The 16,816-nt window shown below is 37.3% G+C and overlaps 3 protein-coding genes and 1 pseudogene across 3 annotated transcripts; all 4 read right to left on the bottom strand.

Annotated features, from left to right (window-relative positions):
* Positions 1 to 2,763: 2,763 nt before the first annotated feature.
* On the bottom strand, positions 2,764 to 4,414 carry LOC116111710 (pleckstrin homology domain-containing protein 1). Its single transcript, XM_031397856.1, has 2 exons — positions 3,867 to 4,414; positions 2,764 to 2,973 (listed from the first exon to the last, which is right to left on the bottom strand). Exon 1 carries the CDS (start codon positions 4,299 to 4,301, stop codon positions 3,867 to 3,869), a length of 435 nt encoding a protein of 144 aa, XP_031253716.1. The 5' UTR covers positions 4,302 to 4,414; the 3' UTR covers positions 2,764 to 2,973.
* Positions 4,415 to 4,550: 136 nt separating this feature from the next.
* LOC116111738 (probable LRR receptor-like serine/threonine-protein kinase At3g47570) lies at positions 4,551 to 10,557 on the bottom strand. The gene is given in 4 exon segments (XM_031397885.1): positions 4,551 to 5,054; positions 5,164 to 7,899; positions 9,536 to 9,934; positions 10,047 to 10,557. Coding segments are annotated over 4 exon segments (4,059 nt in total). The 3' UTR covers positions 4,551 to 4,641.
* Positions 10,558 to 10,618: 61 nt separating this feature from the next.
* Positions 10,619 to 12,690, bottom strand: LOC116111737 (probable LRR receptor-like serine/threonine-protein kinase At3g47570). Its single transcript, XM_031397884.1, has 2 exons — positions 10,729 to 12,690; positions 10,619 to 10,627 (listed from the first exon to the last, which is right to left on the bottom strand). The coding sequence occupies exons 1-2, from the start codon at positions 12,688 to 12,690 to the stop codon at positions 10,619 to 10,621; spliced, it is 1,971 nt and encodes a 656-aa protein (XP_031253744.1).
* A 2,095-nt stretch (positions 12,691 to 14,785) lies between these two features.
* LOC116111736 lies at positions 14,786 to 16,816 on the bottom strand (annotated as a pseudogene).

The raw sequence follows: 16,816 nt of genomic DNA, 5'->3' as shown, positions 1-16,816 counted from the left end.
CAGTTTTCTTTCTCTATCTACAATTCAGCCAGTCAAACTCTATAACTTGAGTTTCAAACTTGATTTTGCTGAGTGGTTTACTGAAAAAAAAAAAAAAAAAAAAAAAAACAAACAAACAAACTTGGCTGTATGATTTTCAATTTCTGCAACCATACGAGTTTCAAGTGAAACATATGAAGTGATTTGATTTAGGCTTTACCGTTATTTGATTTAGGCCTTTGTGGTTTTCACCAGACATACTATAGTCTATACCAACCTCGTTAACATTATCATTTCTGGGTACAAGGGTTGATATAGTTCACGAAAATTTGCACGGCAACAAGTCCAGCAATAAATGGTATTGTTAATAGACAAGAAAAAAGGGAAAGCCATAGGTTGCTAGAAGGGGCAAATAATACGGTACCAAATAGGTAATGTTACTGGTCCGTCAATTACCACTATTTGTTTTACTGTATACTATTTAAGATTCCAATCCAATGGTGATTGATAGATCTGTAACATTAATAAAGCCAAACCAAGTAGAATGAAGCTGAGTGATGCTAATATGCAATACAGATAAATCCACAAGCAAAAATCTAAACGCACTGTTTATGAAGGAGAAATCTGTAGTGCCCTGTATGAGTTTAAGAATGAGAGCTTTTTGGTCATTCATCTTCCATAACATCATCCTGTGGTGGATAAACTCTAATTCCCTGAAGTATGCTACAAGATTTAAGAATGAAACAGATAGACTAGCTCTGCTGGCTTTCAAGCAAGATGTAACCCAGGATCCCCATTAAGTCTTCAAGTCATGGAACAATTCTCTTCATTATTGTGACTGGCAAGGAGTATTGTGCAGCCGCATGCATTGAGAAAGGGTGACAGTCCTGGATCTAAGCTCACAGGGTTTGGTGGGAACCCTCTCACCACATATAGGGAACCTCAGCTTTCTCAGGATCCTCATACTCCAAAAAAAGGGCTTGTATGGAGAAATTCCATCACAGCTTGGTCAGCTGCATCGTCTAAATATACTGCACCTAAACAATAATTCCTTCCAAGGAGGATTTCCAGCAAATTTAACCAGTCACACCTCAAGCAACTCAATCTTATTGATAACAAGCCCTAAGTTCTCTACCATATCTCGTTGTTCTGGGCCTTGATCGAAATAATTTCAAAGGAAAAATCTGTCCTGCCCTAGGCAATTTATCATCTCTGATTCTGCTCTCACTAACAGAGACGGGCGAGGAAGCATTCCCAAGGATCTTAGTTGATTGACAAGATTGCGGTATCTGCTAACGGGACATAACAATCTGAATGGTCCTATTCCCTCCAGCATCTATAACCTCTCAGACCTCATCAATTTTGCAGCACCCAAAAACAAGCTGGAGGGGAATCTCCCAGCTAATATTGGTTCCACTTAACCCAACCTACATCAACTTGCTTTTGGAGGAAACAGACTCTCAGGTGCCATTCCAGTCTCATTATCAATGCTTCACATCTTGAACTTATTTCTTTTACAGCAAATAGGTTCAGTGCACCAATACCAGCGGAACTAGGAAGGTTAGTGAATCTATCATTGCTGTTCTCAGAGCTAACATGCAAGGAACTAGAGAAGCAAATGATTTAAATTTTCTACCTTCCTTGACAAATTGCTCAAGACTAGAGATTCTAACAATAGGCAACAATTTTCTAGATGGCCCATTGCTGTATTCCATGGCAAATCTCTCAAACCACATCAGATATTTATCATTAGGTGCAAGTCTGATATGTGGTACTCTACCTGTAGGGATTGGGGACCTAGTAGAATTAAAGTTCTTGGATATGCAGTACTTACTGTTGAATGGGAATATTCCTTACACTATTGGCAATCTACAAAAATTGCTACAACTGTACATCCAAGGAAACAGATTGTCAGGGCAAATTCTGGCCCTCCTTGGTAACCTAACTAATTTGTATGATCTCCATTTAGGGCAAAATGAACTGTCAGGAAAAATACCACCAAGTCTCAGTAACTGCCAAAAGCTACAAATGTTGTATACTTCTCACAATAACATCAATGGTGATACAACTCCATCAATTTGTAGCCTTTTCTCTACTATATATATATATATATATATATATATCAACCTATCTCATAATTCTTTGTTTGTTCTCTTCTGGCTGCTGATCTGGAACAACTTGAACGATTAGATGTCTCCGAGAACAAGTTGATGGTTGGCATTTCAGACCTATCTGGCTCTTGTTAAGCTTGGTGTCTCTCTGCATTAAAGGGATTTTTTTTCAAGGAGCAATCCCTCAAGCATTACATGCTTTGAGAGGATTAGATGAGCTGGATCTCTCATGTAATAACTTGTCAGTGATGATACCAGGTTATCTAGGAGAGCTTCCCTTTCTGCAAAAGTTAAAATCTCTCTTTCAATGAGCTTGAAGGTGCAGTTCCTGAAACTGGCATATTCAGAAATGCTAGTTCCTGAAACTGAGGATAATCTAATTGGTATTGGTGGCTATGGTTCTGTCTATAAAGGAATCCTTCATCAGAATGAATCTATCATTGCAGTTCATTGTGATCTCAAGCCCTCTGGATGAAAACATGGTTGCTCATGTAGGAGACTTTGGGTTGGCAAAATTTCTTTCTAAGATTTCTAGTGGTTATGTGAATGAACAATCTAGCACAGTTATAATAAAGGGGACTACTGGATATGTTGCTCCAAGTATATATATAAAACCATGTTAACTTCTATATAATATTTGGACAGTAAACAAACGTTTTAGAAATAACTCGGCTCATCAATTTAATATAAATTTCACCGCAGAGTACGGTATGTGTGAACAGGAGTCTATGCAGGGAGATACGTAAGTTATCGGATATTTCTGCTAGAACTATTTACATCAAAGAGACCAACCGTGACATGTTTAAGGAAGATCTGAATCTCCAAAATCTCACTAGAAAGGCACTGCCTGATCAAGTGATCGACATTTGACCCACATATGCCGCTGGAAAAAGACACAAAGAAGCAGGAGTACATGATCTCAGTATTGAGGATTGGAATTTCATGTTCAATGATAAATGCTAGACACCAGATGCAAATAACAGACGTGGTAAGGTAATTGCATTTGATAAAAACTGCTTATAAAGGTGAAGTCCATCAGTAAATTTAGGCATTAGTACAGGGAGAAATATATCTCCATGAGCCAGTTTCTAGAATACAATAACTGTATAAGAATGCAACTATTGAACTTGAATTTCATGAATAACTATCTCTATTTTCAGTTTTCAGTCACTATCTACAATACAACCAACTCAATTTCCATGAAGTATTTAACATAATCATCTTTTCCCACTCCACAAGCTTTAATTATCAACGCTTGAGCTTTAACTCACATAACAAAATCCTACCTTCTAGCTTTCATCACTATGTACATTTCACTAATAACCCTCAACCACAATACCCTAACACAATATTCTGAATCAGAACAGAACCCTGTAAGCTTACTTGAGTAGCGAAAAGGTTTACAACTCAATAGGGAAGTCTATTTAAAACCAAGTTTGAGTATTTCAGAACAGTTAACCCCAAAAAATAAAAAAAATTGATAAATAAATTTGCCATCCATTGACATGAACATAAATCTTAAGCAATAAGTATTGAAAGTACTTCAAGTAACAGTACAAAAATTAACACGAAAAATTCATTTCAGTTTTATACTACAATTGAAGTAATTCCTTTACTATAACAACAAACATCGCAATTAGAAACAAAAACTATTAATCACAAATTTATTTAACACAATTGAAGTATTAAGCAACACCATATGATATACAAAGTACAACCAAACAAAACTTATTTAACCGACTATTGCCACGTGGCTAAACCAAACCAAAACCTCACCTATCGTTTCTGGCTATCGTAATCAACGATCTCCGAATCCGTCACCGATCTCGAGTGCTGAACTATCGAACGTCCGATTGAGTTAATCCAGTCCTCCTTCTCCTTCTCCGAATCGGCGATGAAGTACATCGTCTCGCTCCTCGTACTCAGCTCAAAAGCGTACTGCTTGTTAAGAACATCTTCGGCTCCTTTCACTGTGAGACAGGAGGCCACTGGGATGACGCCACGTGGCCTAGAGGCGCGTGTGACAGTTGACTCTTTAAACCAGAAGAGTTTGCCTTGTTTTAAAACGAACCATCGGCGACGCCACGTTTTAATGTACTCGCCTTGTTTGGTCAACCAGCCGGTTCGCTCAGGGTTTGACCAGAACTCGACGCCGTCGTAGTCGCTGAGCTGATTAGTTTGGCCCGACACGGCCCGCCAGAGGCTAGCCATGGGTTAATTGGTGGGTTGGGTTTCGGTCGAATTGTTGGTAGGAATATAAGGAGCTAAAAGTTTGGCCGTCTCTCTGTGCACAAAGTACAATGGAATTTTTTACTTTATTTTTGGTAAATTACTTGTTGGTATTTATACTTTTAAAGATATATCAAATATACCCGCCAAAACTGAATTTATAATAATTTTTCTAGATGTGTGTTGTCGGTTGTCACTCGCTCATGTGGTGCTGATATATATCATTTAGATCCTTTTATTTTATCATAATACCAAAGTTGGACTTATAGTTCCAAAAACATGACAAATGCCTTCGTAGAATGTAACTCCTATACAACAAAAGCTATTGATTTACACCTGTTTGCCGGCTGAACCGGGCTCTAGGTTCAAGAAGGAAGTTCCTGACAGATTGCAGTTCATGGACAACATCGGTTATGTTCATTCGATCTTGTGGTGATTCCATTGAGCATGCCACTCCAATCCTCACCATAGAAACGAGACATTCTTGTCTGATGTTGTTTCTTTGTTGAATCAGCCTATGGTTGGTATCAGCCTCATCTTCACCGCTGTTTAGAAGCATTAGATCAACGATTTCCATCACACGGTCAGGCAAGGCCATTTTAGCAAAGTTGTGAAGATTGAGGCCTTCTTCAAACAAAAGGTCTGTGGGCTTTTTCTTTGTTACCATCTCCAACAATAAGATCCCAAAACTGTAAACATCCCCATTTGTTGAAACGTCACTTCCAAGACCATACTCTGCAATCCACAAATATGATTTTTGAGAAGTAATTATTAGTTTGTAGAGATTATGTAGAAAGGGTATGTTATTATCAACATGGTAGGAAAATTCATATCTTGTGGTTACCTGGGGCTGCATACCCAATTGTGCCTCTGACACCAACAGAACTGCTTTGGTTTGGATTTGAGGCTTCTGGAAGAAACCTCGCTAACCCAAAATCTCCGACATGAGCAATCATGTCACTGTCGAGAAGAACATTGCTTGGCTTTAGATCGCAATGGAGGACTGGCTATTGGCAGTGGTGATGGAGATAATCTAGTGCAGATGCTACATCGATTGCAATGTTTATTCTCTGAAGAAGAGTAAGATTCTTCATTTCAAGTTGCTCTTCTTCAGTTTCTGGAGCAAGATGCAACCACTCTTCAAGACTCCCATTTGGCATGTACGCATAAACTATAGCTTTAAAGTCATTACCTTGAAAATCAATACTAGAGCATGAAGTAATGACCTTGACAAGATTTCTGTGACGAATATTTCTTAATGCTTTACACTCAGCCATGAAACTTTTGGAAGCTCCTTGACGTTGAAGGTTAAGTACTTTGATGGCAACAACTGTTCCATCTTCTTCAAGAATTCCCTTATACACAGAGCCAAAGCTTCCCACACCAATCAAATGTGTTGAGGAAAATCCATTGGTTGCTTTAAGAAGCCTTTCGTAAGATACTTTCAAAATTTTCTTTCTCAGGATCAGTCCAGAAGGTTGCTTTCCTCTCCTCTTTCTGAGCCAATAGAAAATCAAAAATGACACCATGACTAATCCTGCAAAGGCGCCTGCAGCTGAAATTATTATTTTGAATGCTCGAGAGGTCTTTTCTTTTTTTGAGCCATTGTTTGTGCATTTGGGTAGTTGCAGGTTAGCTATTCCCCCACAAAGTCGACCACTATTTCCAGCTACTGATACTGTACTTTCATTTGCAAAAACTCCTTTCATTGGTACTTCCCCCTCTAAATCATTAAAGGATAAGTCCAGATGATTCAAGGGAAGAGTTTCCAGGAATTTCGGAATTTCACCGGACAAATTGTTACTGGAAAGATTAATGTCTCGAATACCTCTCAAAGAACTTAACGATGATGGAATAGATCCATTGAAGAAGTTGCTGTCCATATAAAGCTTCTCAAGAATAGAACAAAGACCAATTTCGCTTGGAATTTCACCAGACAACTCATTATTAGACACATCAAATCTCGTTAGGTCTTTCAGGCTACCGATAGTTGGAGGTATAGTTCCTACAAAATGGTTTTGGGCTAGATTTAGGGAAATTGACATATGTACAATATTGAAAATTTCTTCGGGTATGGTTCCACTGAGGTTATTTTCAAAAAGATGCAAAATTTGCAATCGTTTCAGATTTCCTAGACTAGAAGGGACGACTCCGGATAATTTGTTATTATTCAAGTGAAGTTCATCCAGTGTCGATAAGTTTCCTAGGGAGGAGGGAATTTCCCCAGAGAGCTGGTTGTCATGAAGGGCCAACCAACGTAGGTTCTGAAGCTTACCTATTTCTTTGGGAATTGTGCCTGTAAATTGGTTATTCTCCATGCCTAATAAATTTAAGTTGACAAGATTACCTATTCCTGAAGGGATGCTTCCATACAACTGATTTATATTAATGACTAGGTACTGGAATTGAGTTGAGAGATTAGCAATTGAATGAGGCAATTCTCCTTTGAATTGGTTTTGATCCAGTTTCAATTGTTGCAAACTGCTACAGTTTGCCAATGAACTGATAAAACTCATCTCATCAGCTTCCCCACTTCCTAAATTATTAGAGCCTAGGTTCAGGTATGAAAGGTGTTGCATGGCTCCAAAGTTAACTGACAGTTTTCCGGAAAAATGATTACCAACTATTTCAAAAAATTTAAGCTCTGAAGCATTGGATAAAGATACTGGAATGGATCCAGAAAAGAAGTTTTGTGAGATTTGAAATAATTGGAGATGTGGAAGAGTAAGACCTAAACTTGGTGGAAGATTTCCATGAAGTTGATTCTCAGACACAGATAAAATAGCAAGAAAAGTAAGATTGTACATGGAAGGGGGAACTGTACCGGACAAGTTGTTTCCGCCAAGTCCAAGAGATGTTAACTCCTTCAATCCACCAAGAGAATCTGGAATATTTCCTCCAAAAGCATTGTATGAAGCAGATATAATCTGTAGGGAGGTAAGGTTCCCAAGAAAAGTTGGGATCCCTCCTGTCAAATTATTAAAGTGTACAGCTAATGTTTCGAGGTTGTACAAGGCAGTGATCTCAAATGGAATTTTCCCTTCAAGCTTGTTGCGGCCCAAAAATAAGTCTGTGAGCCTGGAACAATGGGACAAATTGGCCGGAATTTCCCCAACCAGGGAGTTATTACCCAGATGTAGAACTTGTAACCGAAACAGACGGCCAAGTTCACGAGGGATTTCACCTTGGAAACTGTTGTTTGAAAGATTGATCTCCCTTAGGAAGCTGAGGTTGCCAATGTAAGGAGACAGAGAGCCAATCAAGCCTCTTGAATTTAGGTCTAGCAGGCTGACTCTTCTATGTTTGCGACCACATGTAATGCCCTCCCACTCGCAGAAATGACGAGAATCATTCCACATGTTAAAAACCCGTTGAGGATCATGAATAATATTTGACTTGAAGGCCTGCAAGGCAACACCATCTGTCTCCATTTCAGCCAATTCTTTTGTGATGAAAAGGGAGGAAGCAGCCATGGTTGTAACTTGCATCACTGTGATGCAGAAAAGAAAAACAGACTGAAAATAAATTGAACAGCCTATCCATATACCCATTTCTGAAACAGAGCAGGCAATTGCTTGAACTAGTTTTTTTGTTCATTTATTTGAGTTTCATCAAAGCTTATATAGTGCTTAGACGCATGTGAACTCATAAATCGAAATTCAAAAGCACTAGCATTAGTCTGAGCTTAAGACAAAGACTTGACTCACTGGATAAAGCTTCAACACAAATTTCCATGACATGTCCCATCTAAAGGTGAAGAAAATTTGGTTGATTATTGGTTCAAAATTACGAATTGAAAAGTCCAGTTCAACTGTTCATATTTTGACAACAAATTCTAACTTCATCAACAAGTTCAAGGTATCTGATTTTCAGAAAGGTTAGTATCTATCAAATTGAGGGACAGTAGACATTAGACATGTTTAAAAGAAATGGAACATTACTCGAAGGCTTCGGCTTTCATTTCAAATAAAGATAACCCATGAATGGTACTTCTACTGATTGTTTAAAAGCATTTTCAACCAAGATAATTGGCTTATTTAAGCTACATTTCCATTATTCTGTAAATTTCCTCTCTGTTCAGCTATAGGGTTTAGGGTATACTAAAAAAAATTTGAGGGTGGGCCAACTAGTATTGCATCCGCTCCTGGTTTTGGCCACTAACTAGTGGTTGACTTTTGAAAATGATGGAAGTGATTTATAATGTTCCCCACTAACTAGTGGAACTTTTTTGACTGTTTTCATCAAGCTCATTTTTACAAAATATATGAAGTTTTACACACAAGAAATTACCTAATCAGTATCCGTTTTCTCAATTTTAGGTAGGGTCCTAAACCCTAATAGTCAAAGCTGGAGTCTGTCACTGTCGAGGCACTTAATTTTCACGTTAAGGAAAGGTGAGCAGAAAATGCCAAATTCTCTTTCGACTTTTTTACAAAAGGTGTAAATATCTTCCACAAGGAATCATAGAAGGTTGCAACAACTTGTTCCAGGAAAGATCCGATGAAAACTACAAATTACAAACACATTCATTGCATACATAACAGAACACCTTGAAAGAAGAAACTACTAACCAGACCCACAAAATGGAAAATTCTGGCATGGCCCAGATTTCGGTAGGGTACTTTCGCATTTTAAATACACTCTCAAATGTAGTATAAAATCTAAATTTTATTTATGGTAATTGTATAATCACCAATGACGTGAAATAAAATCATAAAATCCAAAGCACAAAAATAAGTTGATAAGATGCGGCCACCGTTTACTGCTTTGATTGATGAAGCTCTTAACTTGATTGCCCTGTGATGAGTTAAAAGGGTATTGTTAAAGAGATTAAAGAATAAAAGGGAGACAAAAAGAGTACAGAACTTTTCTCAGGTTAGACTATAAATTTCATAACAAAGAGTCTGGAGGCATGGAACTCAACCATATAAATAGAATTGGATGGAATTTGAAGTATCTTCTTAGGGAAAAAAAAAAAAAAAACTAGAGTGTTGAATATCCAATTCACCTCAGTTCTAATTTCAAAGCTTAAATTCCATCCTACGAAACTCAGAATATTAGAGAAAATTGATTCAGCTACTACTACGTCCTGCCCTGTTGTATCTCACCCAGATATATCCACTTTTTTTTTTTACATTACCTGATAACAGCTACAGGAAATTTCATGTCATTACGTAGAAGTAGAACGGAAGTTGTTAGAATTTTTTGAATCTTACCTCTTTGATTAATGAACACCGTTCTAGGTTGAAGAAGAAAGTTTCTGACCAATTGCAATTCATGGACAACATCGGTTATGTTCATTCTATCTGGTGGTGATTCCATTGAACATGCCACTCCAATCCTTGCCATAGGAACGAGACATTCCTTTCTGATGTTGTTTCTTTGTTGAATCAGCCTATAGTTGGTATCAGCTTCATCGTCATCACTGTTTAGAAGCATTGGATCCACAATTTCCATCAACCGGTCAGGCAACGCCATTCTAACAAAGTTGTGAAGATTAAGGCCTCCTTCAAATATGTGGTCTGTGGGTCTTTTTCCTGTTATCATCTCCAATAGTAGGATCCCATAACTGTACACATCCCCGTTTGTTGACACCTCACTTCCAAGGCCATACTCTGCAATTTTACAAGATTTTACATTAAAATTTATACAACTTTTTTTGTAGACATTTACAGTTATGTTGAAAGCATGTATCAGTATCAGCAGAGAACAAGATATTGTGGTTACCTGGGGCTGCATATCCAATTGTTCCTCTTACTCCGATGGAGCTGCTTTGGTTTGCATCTGAGATCTCTGGAAGAAACTTAGCTAGCCTGAAATCACCAACATGAGCAGTCATGTCATTGTCAAGAAGAACATTGCTTGGCTTTAGATCGCAATGGAGGACTGGTTCCTGACAATGGTGATGAAGATAATCTAGTGCAGATGCCACATCGATTGCAATGCTTATTCTCTGAACAAGGTTAAGATGCCGAATTTCAAGCTGCCGACCTTCTGTTTCCCAAGCTGGATGCAACCACTTTTCAAGACTCCCATTCGGCATGTACGCATAAACTAGAGCTTTGAAGTCTTTACCCTGAAAATCAGTGCTAGAACAAGAAGTTATAACCTTGACAAGATTTCTGTGGCGGATATTTCTCAATGCTTTACACTCGGCCATGAAACTCTTGAAAGCTCCCTGGCGTTGAAGATTAAGTACTTTAACTGCAACAACAGTATCTTCATCAAGGTTTCCCATATACACAGAGCCAAAGCTTCCCGCACCTATCAAGCGTGTTGGAGAAAACCCATCGGTTGCTTTAAGAAGCCTTTCATAAGACACCTTCAAAAGTGCTTTTCTCAGTACAGTTTCTGCAGAAAGTTGTTTTCGTCTTTTCTTTTTAAGAAAATAGAAAACTAAAAATGACACCATGGCTAATCCGAAAAGGGCACTTGTGGTTGAGATTATTATTTTGAGTTTCTGAGAGATATTTTCTTTCTTTGAGTTGTTGTTGGTGCATTTGGGCAGTTGCAGTTCGGCTATGCCCCCGCAAAGTCTATCACTATTTCCAGTAATAGATATTGCACTCGCATTTCCGAAAACTCCTTTCACTGGCACTTCACCTTCTAAGTCATTGAAGGATAAATCAAGATTCTCCAAGGACAGAGTCTCCAAGAATTTTGGAATTTGACCAGACAAATTGTTTTGAGAAAGATCTATCTCTCGAATACCTCTCAAAGAACTCATTGATGATGGAATGGATCCATGGAAGAAGTTGCCCTTCATGTAAAGCTTTTCAAGATTAGAACAATAACCAAGTTCACTTGGAATCTCTCCGGACAAGTTATTGTCAGACACATCAAATCCTGTTAAATCTTTCAGATTACCAACGTTTGGAGGTATAGATCCGACCAAATGGTTTTGGGATAGATTTAGTGAGAGTGACAGACTCAATTTATTGAAAATCTCTATGGGTATAGTTCCACGAAGATCATTGTGGAAAAGATTCAAACTATACAACCGTTTCAGTTGTCCTAGACTAGAAGGGATGATTCCTGATAACTTGTTATTGTTCAAGAGAAGTTCAACCAATTCCGACACGTTTCCCAGAGAAGAAGGAATTTCCCCTGAGAGCTGGTTGTCACTAAGAGCCATCCATTGTAAGTTCTGAAGCTTACCTATTTCTTTGGGAATTGTGCCTGTAAATTGGTTACGCTCCATACCCAATAAATATAAGCTAACAAGATTACCTATCCCTGAAGGGATGCTTCCATACAGCTGATTCCTATTAATAATTAACTGTTGGAGATGAGTAGAAAGATTAACTAATGAATGAGGCAATGTTGCTCTGAATTGGTTTACAGCTAAAGTCAAACTATACAAACTGCTACAGTTGGCCAAAGAACTGATAAAACTCATCTCATCAGCTTCCCCACTTCCTAAATTATTGTTGCCTACATTAAGGTATGAAAGGTGTTGCATTGCTCCAAAATCAACTGACAGTTTTCCAGAGAAATTGTTATCATACATTTCAATAAATTCGAGTTTAGAAGCATTGGATAAAGACATTGGAATGGATCCGGAAAATAAGTTTTGTGAGATTTGAAAAAATTTGAGATGGGGAAGAGCAAGGCCTAAATTTGATGGAAGACTTCCATGAAGTTGATTCTCAGACACAGTAAAATTAGCAAGCAAGGAAAGATTGAAAATGGAAGGAGGAATTGTACCGGAGAGGTTGCTTCCGCCAAGTCCCAGAGATGTTAATTTCTTCAATCGACCCAATGAATCTGGAATATTTCCTCCGAAATTGTTGTAAGATATAGATAACGCTTCAAGGGAGGTAAGGTTCCCAAGAAAAGGGGGGATGCCTCCTATCAGATTGTTCCAGTGTGTACCTAATTCTTTCAGGTTGAACAAAGACGCTAACTCCATTGGAATTTTCCCTGTCAGCTCGTTGCGTCCCACATATAGTTCTCTGAGCCTGGAACAACGGGACAAGTTGGCAGGAATATTCCCTACAAGTGAGTTATTGCCGAGAAGTAGAACTTCTAATCTGAATAGCCGGCCAACTTCGCCTGGGATTTCACCTTGAATTTCGTTTCCTGAGAGTTTGATCTCCCTCAGGAAGCTGAGGTTGCCAATGTGGGGGGACAAGGATCCGAACAAGGCTCTTACCCTTAGGTCTAGGACCGTGACTCTTTTATGCCTGCGACTACATGTAACGCCCTCCCATTCACAGAAATGGCGAGAATCATTCCATGAGTTCAGGACCCCATGAGGGTCACCACTTATCTTTGACTTGAAGGCCAGCAGGCCAACATGATCAGTCTCATTTTCACCCAATTCTCTAGCGATAAAGGTGGTGGAAGCGGCAAAATTTGTAAAATGCATCACTATGAGGCAAAAAAGGAAAAAGAAGTATAAATTGCTTGTACTCATTGCTGCAGAAAGCGATTAGGTTTTGCTTGTCTTTCTGTTTAGTTTATGTGAGCTTCAGCTAGCTTTGTAACTATATATATGGAGCTTCTGAAAATGATAGTTCAAAATTCAAAGGAAAAAGTGCTAGTATGAAACTAAAACAAGGACTGGACTCATTTTATATAAACTTTTTTCATGTATTCTCATTTACATCGTGTTTAAAGGTGAAGATAATTTGGGCTTATTTTTCTAGCTTTCATACTGCTGAATTCAACACTTTTTCCAATTCAACGCTTCATTTCCACAAGACGTTGCCATAACCTTAAAAGCTACTCTTAATTTCTACGGTTGATTTGCTTTATAAGGTTGACTTTCCTGCATGAAAGGCTTGGAATGGAAGGTGCTACACAAACCGACAACTTAAGATAAAAATCTATGTTGAAGAAAGAGCCTTCACCTTTCATTTCGAATCATGATAACCAAAATTTCTCCTACCAATTGCTTTTAAATGCGATTAATTATCACAAGTACTGTTTGAATACTTGGAGTCTGGACTTTGCATCTTAATCTAGCATATAAACAGGCCATTTTGCAATCAAACTCTCTACGAAAGCACCAATGTTAGGATTTAAGTCTAAAAAAGAGCTTAACCTAAAAGATCAATCTCATAGGTGGGAGACCCTTTAGGCTTAAGTATCAAACTTGGTAGGTGTGAGATTCCGATATGGTATCCTAACATTCCCTAATGAATTTTCACTGCATTTCTAGTTTTTTCTACTAGAGGACCATTCCAGATTATAGACCACACACGAAATCAAATTCCTCAGTTCTTTAATTCTTGTTATTTCAATTATATGATATTATGTATATATAAAATTACAAAAATCCCCATCAAGTTGACAAAACCAAGAGCACTTTATGTAAAACTCATACAGAAGTAAAGCGACAGGAGCATATTTGCAACATACTATCGAATTTGCAGTTAGAAAGAATTTTAATCAATTTTCCAAAACAATGATATTCATCCAGCAAGTCACCAACTCAAAACTTAAATTATAAACCAAAAGAACTCGATGATTCTGCATTGGTAGAGCTCATACGACAATTCAATGGCATGTCAATTAAACTAAATTTGGGCTTGAAACGAGGACTTGATTCACTGTATATTTATAACTTTAATAAAAATTTCCTTTCCGTGTTATGTGATGAGAAAATTTGGTGTTTTGATCTACAATTACGAATCTCATGTTTTATTTTTCTGTCGTGTGTGATACCAGGGTCTAACAGACTAACGTAAGCCAAACTTGGATGAAAGAAGAGAAAAGGTTAATAAAAGGTGTATAAAGTAGAATTTCTTTTTATTTTATTTTATTTTTTATCCTTTTAAGATGCTACAAGAAAATCAAAATCAGTCTATTTTTATAATTTTGAAATTCTTAATTTCTTGAAGGAAAAAAAAATTTCATAAAATATCATAAAGATTTTTTATTTTACCATGGCTCTCTAATCAATGCAAATCTTACTAAAGACAAAGACTTGACTCATCAGTTGTCGTTGTCTGTGGAAAAATTTGGTTTATTGGTGTAAGTTGATTCAAAGTTTGTAACCAAAACGGCTCCAATTGACTTAGAAATCTATATATCCACAACAAAATTCTAATTCAAAGTTTTATGCCGTATGTGATGCTTAATTTGAATCCTAGTTATTTTAGACAAACTTTAATGTTCCAAAAAAAAAAAATATTATATTAAGCACTTCATAACTACATAATAACTAAATAATTCTTAATTTCAGAACTTGGCTTATGTTTCAGTTACACTAACCTCAAAATCTTAACAGTATATGCTCTGGATTATGCTTAATATTCATACACTACACTTCTTAATATAAATTTGATCAGTTACCTTCTAAGGGCAAACAATGACTACCCAGATTTATTTATTATCAGTAAAAAATAAAATTATACATCCATTTATAACATATTGCGAGTTGAAAATTGTTTAACAGACCTTATTCTAAAGTTGTATAAGACATTTAATTATAAAACACAAGAAAATTACTCATATAGTTACAGTAGTCTCTCACCCCGTCTTGGAGTTTGAAGAAGTTTGTTCTTGATAGAATGCAAATGGGTTGTAACTTCATCCATGTTCGTCCTTTCACTAGGCAACCCTAAAGAACAAATGACTCCAATTCCAAATATGGAAATCAAGCACCCCTGAACATTGTGACTTCTCAAGCTTGTCTGCCCTTCTTCTATTTCTTGAAGAAGAACTGGATCCACTATTTCAATGACTCCTTTAGGGATAGCTGCCTTCACAAAATTATGAATATTCAGATCGCCATTAAAATTCTCATCGGTTGGCCTCTTCCTTGTAAACGTCTCCAATATAAGTATGCCATAACTGTACACATCACCATGAGTTGAAACCTCGCTTCCCATACCATACTCTGCAATTGGAAATATCATATATTTGGACAAAAAACCTCCCTATATATAATATAGCTTGTATAACCACATTTTAAAGGAATGATAAAATAGGTAAAAGTATTTACCTGGAGCAGCATAACCAACAGTTCCTCTTACACCAATGGAGTTTGTTTGATTACATGAAAGGCTATGGATGCCCTCTGGAAGGAATCTGACCAATCCAAAGTCACCTACATGTCCTGTCAACTCATCATCAAGAAAAACATTGCTTGGCTTGAGATTGCAATGAACCATTGGTGTTTGGCCATGGTTATGAAGACAATCCACTGCACAAGCAACACTGATAGCAATATCAAGTCTTTTTAGAAAATTTAGATTCTTGGGCGCCACTTGCAATGCATTCGTTGTTAGATTGGGATGTAACCACTCCTCTATGCTCCCATTAACCATAAACTCATAGATCAAAGCCTTGAAATCATTTCCTTAGTTATAAACACTTGCACAAGCAGTTATTCTTTTGACAAGATTTCGATGTCTGATACTTCTCAAGGCTTCACATTCAGCCAAGAAACTCCTGGAATCTCCTCGATGTTGAAGGTTAAGAACCTTCATTGCCACTACCATTTTGTTATGGTCTAGGATCCTCTTATACACATAACCAAAACTCCCCGAACCGATCAAATTTTCTAAATAGAACCCAGTAGTTGCTTTTAGCAAATTCTCATAGGACACTTGTAGAAGTGAAGCCAACAATGGTGATGCAGAAGAGGAATTTCTTTATGTTCTTCTCCACCAACGAATAATTATCAAACATAACAACATAGTTAGCAACAACATTCCAACAATTATAGGAATTTTCACTGTTTTTGAAATAGATCGAGTTTGCTTTGATCTTTTGATTGGACAATTGGATACATGTAACTTGATTATGCCACCACAAAGTTTATCGTTTCCCAAAAGTGAAACAACACTTGCGTTGTTGAAGACTCCCACAATTGGTACTTGACCCTCGAAGTCGTTGTTAGATAAATTTAGGTTCATCAAAAAGGGGAAGTTCACTAAAAATTTGGGTATTTGGCCAGACAAGTTGTTGGATGAAAGATCAAGATATTCAATGCCTCTAAAAGAACTCAAGGATGATGGGATATTCACTTGAAAAAAATTACCGTCTGTGAATAGTTGTTGCAAGCTAATGCAACTGCCTAAACTATCAGGAATTTCACCAAACAATTTATTCTTAGATATATATATAGACCACCCAGATTTATAAGGTCACCAACATTTGAGGGCAAGGAACCAGTCAATTGGTTTCAAGATAGATCAAGATAAATTGACAAGGATGAGAGAGCAATCACTTCAGGGGGTATGGCAGCGCTTAGATTGTTATAAGAGAGATCTAATACTTCTAAATTAGTGCATCTCCCAAAGACTTGAAGGAATGTTCCTCTGTAAGTTGTTTCTATCTAATCTAAATTTTGTTAACAATGTTAGATTGCCTAGAGAAGATGGTATATCCCTAGATAACCTGTTCTTTTGGACCAGCATAACATGTAGCTTTTGAAGATTCCCAATATTGTTGGGAATATGGCCTGTGAAATGGTTCCTTGCTAGATGTAAACACTCCAAGTTAACAAGATTGTCTACTCCTGTTGGGATTTTTCCAAACAT

Source organism: Pistacia vera, unplaced genomic scaffold, assembly GCF_008641045.1.
Source record: "Pistacia vera cultivar Batoury unplaced genomic scaffold, PisVer_v2 Contig65, whole genome shotgun sequence".
NCBI classification, from domain to species: domain Eukaryota; kingdom Viridiplantae; phylum Streptophyta; class Magnoliopsida; order Sapindales; family Anacardiaceae; genus Pistacia; species Pistacia vera.
The sequence above is the reverse complement of the archived record's forward strand: the minus strand, read 5'-3'. Positions and strand labels throughout refer to the sequence as shown.